Source organism: Propithecus coquereli, unplaced genomic scaffold, assembly GCF_000956105.1.
Source record: "Propithecus coquereli isolate 6110/MARCELLA unplaced genomic scaffold, Pcoq_1.0 Scaffold302, whole genome shotgun sequence".
NCBI lineage: Eukaryota > Metazoa > Chordata > Mammalia > Primates > Indriidae > Propithecus > Propithecus coquereli.
In genome coordinates, this window is record NW_012148642.1 from 1,991,264 (window position 1) to 2,002,661 (window position 11,398).

General features: G+C 47.4%; 1 protein-coding gene across 1 annotated transcript in view; it reads left to right on the forward strand.

The window, feature by feature from the left end:
• The first annotated feature begins 1,722 nt into the window (after window positions 1-1,722).
• Window positions 1,723-11,398, forward strand: part of PARP12 (poly (ADP-ribose) polymerase family, member 12) — a 40,400-nt gene continuing 30,724 nt past the window's right edge. Inside the window, exons 1-4 of the mRNA XM_012649749.1 lie at window positions 1,723-2,054; window positions 5,692-5,827; window positions 6,582-6,885; window positions 9,466-9,567. Of these exons, the coding sequence (XP_012505203.1) occupies window positions 1,729-2,054; window positions 5,692-5,827; window positions 6,582-6,885; window positions 9,466-9,567 (868 nt within the window). The 5' untranslated portion in view covers window positions 1,723-1,728. The remainder of the gene's footprint in view (window positions 2,055-5,691; window positions 5,828-6,581; window positions 6,886-9,465; window positions 9,568-11,398) is intronic.

An 11,398-nucleotide genomic window follows, 5' to 3' on the forward strand; every position in this document is an offset into this window, starting at 1 on the left:
ACTGAGATCCAGCTGTTTTTCTTGCCTAAATGTTAGATGGGTTGATGCAAGCCTTTGGTTAATTTCCAGAGCTCTGAAAAAGTTGATTCTGACAATTTTTGCCAGTTTTTTTTCATTGCTTATATGGAAGGGCAAACTTTCTTGGGTCCTTAATCCACCATTTTCACTGACATCATCCTTACTTTCTTTTTAAGAAATGTTATTTTATTGCAAAAGAACCACAACTAAAATTAAAAATCAAAATTTTAAATTAAAAATTTTACACAATCAAAAAATTAAAACCACAATTAAAATCCAACAGAACAATCCCTCGCCCGATTTCCTAATTAAATCAATTCATTTTCACTTGCCCATGTTATTGTCTAGTCTTCATCCATACACTTAGTAATTTCTTACATTTTTGTAGTAATAGTTAGAATTTTAATTCATTTTAAGTTAATGTTATACCATAAGTATTCTCCCCCTCCCGCCCCCATCTTTCTGCTCCTCATCTTCCCGTTTCCAGTTTCCTGGTACCTCCTACTTCCCACTCCCAACCACCAGTGTGGTGTGTATCCTTCCTCATCTCTCCCCATGCTCATCAAAAAATATCCTGCTCCTCACCCCCACAAATAGGGTTCTCTTTTTTGTGTTCTCTTTTTTCTCACTTAACACCACATCATGGCTGTCCTCGTAGGTCAACATGCCGATTTAACGCATGCTTCTTAAAGCCGTATAATAACCTGCATAAACCATACCTCCACCCGTAATACATCTCTACCTAACTTACGTAGTGTTCCTTTTACTTCTGGAAGATTCTCAGAAGGAAGATTTCTGGGTCAAAGGTCATACGCGGTTTAAATTTTTCATAGCTATTTTCCGGTTACTTTCCTAAAGGGCTCTACCGATCCACATTTCCATCATTACCGTGTGAACAAGTCCTTCGCTCTGAGGGTCTTTCAAAATATTTTTCAATTTTTATTTAGGGAGGGGCTGAGAGAAACGGATTTGGTTTTTAAAAGGGCATACGCTTTTCCGTTTCAATTAAGGAATTCACTGCATGCACTGAAGCTGAAGTAACATTTAAGCACGACGAGCAATTCGGAGCGATCGTTTTTTTTTTTTTTTTCGTATGTTCCGAGGGCTGGGACCCACATCCGCTGCCCAGGTTTCCGTGCGCCGTCCCTGAAGCCCCGGCTTGGCCCCGGCGGCGTGTGAGCCCTTTAACGGGCGGCGTCCCAGCCTGCCCCACCAACGGGCCGGCCCGCTCCGTCCGGGCTCTGGCGTGGGGCGCTGCTTTGAAAGCGCGGGCTGCCCCGACGTGGCTGAGTGAGCTCGGCCCGTCTCCGCCGCCGCCCTCCGGCTGAAGGCGCTGCCCCGAAGGAAGCGGCCCCAACCCCCTCAGACGCCCAAGAAACCCCTTTTGGGGCCTACTGAGGAGTCCCCGCGGCGCCGCCACAGCCGCGACCCGCAGCGTCCGCAAGAGCGCCTGAGCCCCCGACAGGCCGGCCGCCGCGCAGCTGGGGCCCCTGAGGCGGGAGGCGCCGGCGGTTCAGCTGCGGCCGTGGGGGCGTGGCGAGGCCGCACAGGTTCTGTTTTTCCCGGCCCGGGTCGCTTTCGGTTTCGTTTCCCGCCGGCGTCTCCACCCCGTGGGAGCAGACCGCCGGCCCGTATCCCCCGCCCCCGGCGTCGCGCCAGCCCGCGGTTCGACGGGCGCAGGCCTCGGCAGCGCGCCCCCGCCGCTCGGCCATGGCCACCGTCGTCGGCGAGGCGACCCAGGTGCTGTGCGCGGCCGGGGGCGCCTTGGAGGTGCCGGAGCTACGGCGTCGCTTGTGGGCGGACATGGGCCCCGACGCGCTGGAGCGGCTGCTGCGGGAGCGCGGGCGCTTCGTGGTGGTGCGGCGGGCGGACGCGGGCGGCGCGGCGGCGGCCCCCGAGCGCTTGGTGCTGGCCGCCTCGTCGCTGCGCCTGTGCCGCGCGCACCAGGGCCCCAAGCCCGGCTGTGTGGGGCTCTGCGCGCAGCTGCACCTCTGCAAGTTCATGATCTACGGCGCCTGCAAATTCCTGAGGGCCGGGTAAGGCGCCGGGCCAGGCCCGACGGGGGCCGGGGGCGGGGGCGGAAGGGCGGCGTGCTGGGGACCCGGGCCTGCCCACCCCCTCCCAGCCCGTTTGGGGCCCTTCTTGAAGTTTGAGGAGACAATTAGGTGCCCTTCCTTGGTCTCATCCCCTTCATTTACTTCAGCGAACACTTATTGAGCACCTACTGAGTACCTAGCGCCGTGCCAGGGACTCGGGGTCAAATGGTGTTTTCCAGATTCCTGAGGACACTCTCTGAGGAGAGAGAGACACAGATAAACGCGGGTACCGGGTGGGACGCCCTGGCTGTGGCAATATCGGAGGGGGAGGCGGTGGCCTGGGGTCTCCGCGACCCCACCGGTCTCCCGAGCTAGCTTTGAGGGCCAGACGATGAGGGCTTTCTCCGCCCAGCAGCCGGAAGGGATCTTTAAACCCCACTCAGCGTTATTGACCTGCCCACAAGCCAGAAAACGCAGGCTCCCTCCCATCACCCACAAGGACCTTAGGACGCTGGTCCCCGCCCGCCCTCCAGCCGCAGCCCCCGCTGGGTGCCCTCTGTTCCTGGCACACCCCCAGCTTTCGCTTAGGTGATGGCCTCCCTGGAATGCCCTTCCTGGTTTGTTTGCTCCGTCAATCCTTCAGGCCTCAACCTAAAGATTTCTTTTGAGCGCTTTTCCTCCTCTTACTCTTCCCCACGCGCCACAGGGAGCTCTTTATTTTCCGCCCGTCTCCCAACAGAATGTCCGCTCCCTGAGGGCAGAGGCCCCAGCAGGCTGGGCCCTGGCTGGCTGTCTCCCCAGCGCTTAGCACCCACGGTCTGCGCTTAGCAGGTGGGCAGTTAGGTTTGTGGAAGGGCTCGCTGAGGTTTATGCCGAAGAGTCTGGACCACACCCTGAAGGTGATGGGGCCCTGCAAATGGCGGGAGAGAGCAACCATCAGGTTTGCATTTTAGAAGCAGATCTTAGGTAGTGGCGTGGATGCCGATTTAGAGGAGGGTGTCATGGGGAACCGCTCAGATGCTAGTCCAGTTAGTTATCTAGGAGAATTAGTTCTTTCCTTCTCTCCCCACCTCTGTTCCTCCCTCCCTCCTTTCTTTTCTTTTTCCCCACTCTCTCTTTTTTCTTTCTTTTGTACTCTTAGTAGACATTATTTCTTGCGCTTGTCAGGTCCCAGGGAACGTGGGGTAGGGGCCTAATCCCTGCAGTCATTCAGGGATCCAGGCTGGCTGACCCAGGCTCTGCTCTCCTCAGCTGATGGCTCTTGAGGCCATTATTGTAGGTATCAAGTTCCAGGGGGCAGAAGGAAAAGATGGACAGTAAGGGATTGCGTGGGAGGTTTCTAGGAGCCAAGTCTAGAAGTGGTGGACATCCTTCCACCTACATTCCATTGACCAGAAGCTGTCTCATGACCCTATCTAGATGCAGGGTGGCTGGGAAATGTAGTCTCTAGGAAGCAGCTATCCAGAAATATCTAGATTAGAATTTTCCAAGAGCTGTGTGTGAGAAATTTGGGAGAGTTGGGGCACTGGGGGCAGTGTGGTAGGAAGATAGAGAGGTGATGACTCTTGGGTTTCGGCTTCTGCTGTGGCCTGAGTGGTGTTTACTGAGGGAGCAGGAGAGGATTTTCGTTTTGAAGCCTGCCCAGGAGGCAGCTTTCCCGGTGTGATGCTCAGGAGCAAGGCTGGGGCCCTGGGGTGCTGGTCTGGGAGATGTTCTGTGGTGTAAGCCCCAGCCACAGCCCCAGGAGTGGATCAGTTCTCAGGTGGAGTCTGAGGCCTGAAAAGAGGGTGAGGATAGAACTCAGGGGCAATCAGCCCTTCAGGGATGAGGTATCTCAGGGGAGAACAAAGAAGAGGGCACATGGTAAATAAATGGTGGCTGGATTGACCCAATGATGGGGATAATTGGCAGATCTTTTTAATGTCTGTATTTGGCAAAATAAAGAAGACAGTCCTTAATGCTAGTTTCCAAAATTCGGGGTCAGATTTTACTTGTCTGTGAAATCTGGACATCTGATATTTCCTGGCCTAGATGACTCTTGAGTTTTCTTCTTCATTCCTCATTTTTCTCTTTTCCTTGTGCTTTACATAGATGAGTTTCTTGAACCTTCCTTCTCTGACTCACCTGAGGGAGTGGGTATGGTTGGCTGCACTTTCTGTGCTTTCCCTGTGACTCTACTTATCTCTTGAACTGTAGGGTTGGCTCTTTTAGAAATAGGTAATCAGTCTTGTAGCAGAGCTGGCGAGGAGTCCTGGGTCCCTGACTCCCAGTCCTGTGCTCAGGAGGCAGCCAACACAGTGGTCAGAGCATAGTCCTGAGCCAGCCTACCTTGTTTCAACCTGGGCTCTGCTCCTTGCTAGCTGGGGACCTTGGGCAAGTGAGTTTACATTTGAGCCTCGGTGCTGTCATCTGTGAAATGGGGTCGAGGTGCTGGTGCTGTCATCTGCGAAATGGGGTCCAGACTGGTCCAGGTGCCCTTCCTCTCTGTTCTGACCACAGCTGACGTTGCATTTTCCACTCCATATTAGAGTCATCTCTATGTCTGTCACCTCTACTAGATGAGAGAAAGAGCAGTCAAGGAATGGCTTTAAGGTTTTTGGTCTGTGCAGTAGAAGAGGGAAGAGGGGAGACTGTGGGAGGTGCAGGTCTAAGGGAGGATCAGGGGTTTGGTGTTCTCTTGAGATGCTTATTATGAGCATGGCATATGAGATATGACAGTGTCTGAGTCAAGCAAATGGTATTTGCTTGACTTTTCCGGGTTCTTATGACCCAGGCAGTCATTTGAAGGTTTGTCTTTGGGTCCGCAGGGCGTGGTGCCAGTGCCTGGCTCACAGTTGGTGCTTACCAGATGCTTGTGGATTGAAAGAATGGAGGAAGGGAGCAGAAAAAAGGGCTGGGGGTGTGTGTGTGTGTGTCTGTGTGTGTGTGTGTGTGTGTGTGTGTGTGTGTGTATGTGTGCACCTATAACCATAAGACACCACACTTGTTTATTTAGCACATGGTTAAGTACTTGCTAACTCGTATGCCATAACTCCTCTTTGGATGGTGGCCTTGTCATTCTCATCAAATGCCTGCTGGTGCTGTCCTGGGCCCTAGACCTTGCAAGGCCCCATCTCCTTGGTAAATAAGCATTACATTTTTTTGTTGTTGCATAAGCATGCTGGTTTTTCTCTGGCGCTTGTAAACAATAACAGGAAGTGTTCCTTAAAAATTGTCATGAAGACTGATTTTTACCAGCTATTAAGTTTGCCAGGGCTGCCATAACATAGTACCACAGACTGGATGGCTTAAACAACAGAAATGGATTATCTCAGTTCTGGAGGCTAGAAGTCCGAGTTCAAGGTGTGGCAGGCTTGCTTTCTTCTTAGGCCTCTCTCCTTGCCTTATAGATGTCTACCTTCTTTCTGTGTCTTTACATGGTCTTTCCTCTGTGAGTATCTGTGTCCTAATCTCTTCTTCTAGGGGCAGCAGTCATGTTGGATTGGGGCCCACCCTAATGACTTCATTTTAACTTATCTCTTTAAAAACCCTATCTCTAAGTACAGTCACATCCTGAGGTTTTGGGAGTTAGGATTCCAACATAGGAATTTTGGGGAGACACAATTTAGCCCATAACACCAGCTCTGCTTCTTTGTAGGAAGAACTGTAGAAATAGTCACAGCTTGACGACCGATCACAACCTGAGTGTGCTAAGAACTCATGGCGTTGACCACCTCAACTATAGCGAGCTGTGCCAACTCTTGTTTCAGAACGACCCCTGGCTTTTGCCAGAAGTAAGTGCCAGGGGAAGTCTGGGTTCTGCAGCCCTCTGGGGTATTCCTGCATCTTGGGAAGTGTAATGCTTGTGAATCAAGTGGGTGGGCCCTTGGTGGTCTCTGGCCTTATTCCCACCTCCAGGAATTTGGAGTGTAGAGACAAGAGCTGTTGACTGAAGTTCAAGTCCCAGCTTTGCCAACAGTACAATTCAACAAACATTGTATATGCCAGTTGCTATAGAGAGCTGTGTGACTGGGACTGGCCATTTAACTTCTCTGAGCCTCCTTGTGCTCCCTTGGGAAATGAAAGGTGGTTTTTGGCCTTCTCAAAGATGCTTTAACCCCTCAGAGCCTCTTTGACTCTGAATTGTAGAAAAGAGAGTTGGGAGTAACTGGGGCCTTGGAAGGGGAGAGCTAGTGAGTCCACGGGGGAAGAGTGTAGGTAGATTGTAGCAATCTGTAGGATGCTGCCATTCGTTCCACAGTAAAACGCTGTCTCATATGAAGGGAGCAGATCTGGTCACTTTGAAGTGCTTTGGATTTTCCCAACGGAGGGGTTTGTTCTGAGCAATCTGCTTTCTACCCAGTTCCATTTTAGCCAAGGGCAAATGTTAGCAGCCATCATCTAGAGTGAGGGATGAATCTCATATCTTTGTTCCGTGTGGATGAAGGAATCACGGCTTTGGCTATGAGGGCCTCTTCTAACCAGTGGGGAGGTGGTGCCATGTGAGACCTTCCTTACCTGATGTCTTTTTTCCCTCTCTGTCAACAGATCTGCCAACATTACAACAAAGGAGATGGACCCTATGGCTCTTGTTCCTTTCAAAAGCAATGTATCAAGCTCCATGTCTGCCAGTATTTTTTACAGGGGGAATGCAAGTTTGGCACTAGCTGTAAGAGATCCCATGATTTCTCTAATTCAGAGAATCTGGAAAAATTGGAGAATTTGGGCATGAGCCCAGACCTGGTGAGCAGGCTGCCTTCCATTTATAGAAATGCACATGACATCAAGAATAAGAGCTCCACCCCGAGCAGAGTGCCGCCTCCTCATTCTCCAGGCCCACAGGGGACTTCTGGTAAGGCCGGTGGAAAGTGAAGTATGCCTTGGGCCAGGGGTTCCTGGATCCCAGTTGGCCAGTAAATAGAATGTGTGACTTTGGGCAAAATTGTGCTTCTTTTAGTAAAATGGAGTTGGTGATCCTTTCCTGGCAAGGGCCTAGGGGAGTTTGAGGATGAGTCGAAATCACAGACCTGATCAAACAAACTGTTCTAGACGAATGGGAGTTGGTGTTGATGATGAATGAATTCCAGATGGGCCTGATCTGCACTGAAATGGGAGACTTGGCCGGCCCATTCCCCTGTGCAGTTGTCCCCACGCCCTCAGAGATGTTGCCTTTGCATGAGGCACCCCGAAGTTAGCAATGCCATGCTGTACAACTCTAGGGGCATCCTTTTTATTCTGTTGGATTTTAAAAAATGAGTGAAGCATATCTTAATTTTAGACATCTTCCTGACATGAATAAATGGAATGTTTTGAGTCATTGTAAATTTTGTCTGCTTTTGTTCCCTGCTCATATCCAGCACCTAGACAGTGCCTGGCCTGCAGTGGACACTCAGACATTTGTTGAATGAGTGTGCTAGGAAACTTATTTTTTTAAAAGAATGTCAGGCTTAGTGACAGGCAAGTGGGGGAATTTTGAGCAGAGATTTCTGTTTAATAGGCATTTCTTATCTGTCGTCTGGCAGATAAATAACGTGGTCTCTCAGGGAGATTATGATACACTGATGTCCTCTGGATTTCACAATACAGGCCCCTTGGCTGGCTATTGTTGTGGCCCCTCAGAATGCAGAATCAAACCTGGTCATTTAGCTGTAGTGGGGGCTATGATTTTAATAGCTTCCTAAAATGACAGGTGTGTGTTGGGACTACCCGCAAACTCACCACTGTAAATCTTACCTGACTTTATATTTAAAGATTGTCCTCACCATGTATTTTTTCTTTACATTCTCTTCAATTATTTTTTGTTAATTTCTTTCAACTGTAGGAAGCCTAGAAGTAGACAGGTTTTGCTTTAAATAGATCTTTAAAAGTATCAGTTGGATTATGGCTTTATTAGAAACTGAGGGAGGGTAGGATCCACTGTCCAGTGATGTCAAGTCCAAAGAGCAGTCACCTGCCCTCGACGGGAGAGGGAGATGGCCTTCAGGGTCCCACAGGCCTGGGTTTTGAGGCCCAGTGTGTGAAATATCTCAGGGCTTATAAAAAGAAAAGGGAAAATGAATAACAGAATGACAGGGACACTCAGTGGGAAGAGATTATGAATGAGTTTTATGTGCTCATTGGGGGTAAGTGGATAGGGACAGATGTCTCATGTAAAGACTCATTGGAATGTTACTCTAAAGGGAAACTTGGGCCAGTGTTGCTCATGCCTGTAATCCTAGCACTCTGGGAAGCTGAGGTGGGAGGATCGCTTGAGGTTAGGAGTTTGAGACCAGCCTGAGCAAGAGTGAGACCCTGTTTGTACTAAAAATAGAAAAAAAATTTGCTGGGTGTGGTGGCGCATGCATGTAGTCCCAACTACTTGGGAGATTGAGGCAGGAGAATCGCTTGAGCCCAGGAGTTTGAGGTTGCTATGAGCTAGGCTGATGCCATGGCACTCTAGCCCAGGCAACAGGGTGAGACTCTGTCTCAAAAAAAAAAAAAAGGAAAACTTGGCACTTACATGCCCATTTTATATTAACATTCTTATAATTAACCTAAAAGTAATTAAGGAGGTTTTATTTTGAGATGTAGACTTTTGATTTATTGTCCTCTTCTTGGTATTTATACCCAATTCTTTTTCTTTTTCTTTGTTTTTGGTTTTTTTTTTTAGAGACAGGGTCTTGTTCTGTTGCCTACCAGGCTGGAGTGTAGGGAAACCATCATAGCTGATTGTAGCCTCAAACTCTTGGGCTCAAGCAATCCTCCTACATCAGCCTCCTGAGTAGCTAGGACTAAAGGCACTCACCTCCATGCCAGGCTAATTTAGAAAAATTCGTTTGTAGAGACTGGGTCTTGAACTTCTGGCCTCAAGCGATCCTCCCACCTTGGCCTCCCAAAGTGCTGGGATTATAGGCATGAGTCACTGCACCTGGCCAGTACCCAGTTCTGATAGTTCATTAACAAATATTTGCTATATATAAACCTAGTTTATGAAAAGTAGCCCTCTGTTTGCCCTTTGGGGTCATCACCATCTTAAGAATCCTAAGCTGAGTCAACATGTAGGACAGTGGCTTTCCCCTTATTAAAAAAGTGTCCCAGGCTTCACCCTGGAGGTTGAGATTCAGTCAGTCTGAGGTGGTGTTGGGCACTTGTATTTTTAAATGGATCTTCTAGTGAATTGGACGGACAGCCAAAGTTGACAAAAGAGCCCCTCCAAGCATCCTGGATTTGGCAAGCAGCCATGTGGCCTGGGGTTCCCAGCTCATCCCTAAAAAGTGGAAAGCCCACCTGTGTGGGGGTACCTTCACCCCTAACACAATAGGACTTTGTGAGCTTGCCTTGTCTACTTTTGTCTCATGCAGAGAGAGGAATGAATCCTCTTTACTCTCCTTTGCACCTTGAACTACTCTAATCCCATATCAGAAGCTGACACATCTCTGGTGTTTCTTTGCAGAAGGAAAAAACAGTTCAGGTCCTATGTCCCCAAATACTCTTAGCCAGGAGGAGAGTGATCAGATCTGCTTGTACCATATCCGGAAAAGTTGCAGCTTTCAAGGTAAGTTGGAGGAGACCCCTTCATCCCACTTGTGGGAGGGGTAACTCTTGTTCTTAGAGCTCTGCTCTGAGTTCACCCCCTAATCTCTACCCAGAGAGGATCAGGGCCTGGCACCTTGGTCAAACCAGTTTTGAAGCTACTTTGCTGAGGAGTTGAGGATAGTAGCAATTCTTTGAATTTCTAAAAATCAAACCGTGGGTCATTTTTGGGAACATACCTGTCTGGTTCGTGTATCAAATGAGTGTCAAGTGTTGACGCTTGGTTAGCTTGGCACGAGGTCACATACCTGCATGGAACAGATCTAGTGGGAACAAAGATAAGGTGATAATAGACTTAGAAATGCCTTCGAAACTGGGAAAGACCTCACAGAGGAGGAAATACTTGTGTTCTTGCAGGATAAGTAATTATTTAAGTTGGGGGTTTCTTCTGTATTGATCCGGTGAACTCCACAGTCCCTCTTTTATCAGAAGTAGCAATTCTTGTGTGTGTGTATTTTCACTAAACCTTTGTTTTCTTCTTAAATGCTATCCTGGGCTTTGACTGAAGATTCATTCTCAAATTCGGTGACTCCTCTTAAAAAACAACCACCAAAACTTCTTGTTTCATTTTCAGTCCTTAAACATTACCCAAGCAATTCATGAATACTCTTACTTTGTAAAAGAGTCCAATAATACAGAATAAAGCATGAAGTCCTCCTTCATCCTTTCCCAAAGGTAAATACTTGCTGTGTGGTTGTGATATTTGTTTTGCATATTTTCAAACAGATGGGAACATGTGACGATGTGTTATTCAACGTGCATCTTTTATTTAACAATGTGTCTTGGAGATTTTTTTCCATGTCAATATGTATAAGTCTACCTCATTTTTAAAACAACTATGTAGTATTTGATTATAGCAATGTTCCATTGAGCATCCAAGTACACGTGTGTATTTCCATAGATAGATTCCTGGAAATGGAGTGCTAGGTCAAAGAATATGTGCTATATATGTATTTAAAATCAATGTTATTAGGTTTAATTTACACATGATAAAATACACCCATTTAAGATGTATAGTTCTGAGTTTTGATGAGTGTACATGCCCATGTCACCATCACTACAATCAAAATACAGTACAGTTCCCTCCCTCCAAAAAAGTTCCCTTATCCCTCTTTCAGTTAATCTTCCCCCACTAATTTGTCAATGCTAGGAAATCCCTGATCTACTTTTTGTCATTATAGATTAGGTTTGTCTTTTCTAGAATTTCTCATAAATGGAATCATACAGTATGTATTCTCCGTGCTTGGCTTCTCTCAGCATGTTTTTGAGATTCATGATTGGCATATCAATAGTTTGTTCCTTTTTATTGCTAAGTATTCCATTGCATGGATTGACTGCAATTTGTCTACCCATTCGTATGATGATGAACATTTGGGTTGTTTCCAGTTTTTGGCTTTTACAAATAAAACTTCTGTAAATATTCGTGCACTGGTTTTCATGTCAATATATGTTTCTCTTGGGTGAAGACCTAGATGTGGAGTTATTTGGTTATGTGATGTTTGCTTGACTTTATTAGAAACTGCCAAATTGTCTTCCAAAGTGGATATAATATTTTACATTCCCACCAGCAACGTATGAGAGTTCCAGTTGCTTTACATCCTTCCTAACACTTAGTATTGTCTGTCAAATTTTAGCCATTCTAATAAGTGAGTAGTGATGTCTCATTGTGGTTTTAATTTGCGTTTCTCTGATGATTAATGATGTTAACATTTATTTTCATGTGTTTATTAGGCATTTATTTTCTGTGAAGTATCTGTTCAAATTTTTTGCCTATTTTTTATATAACCACACAC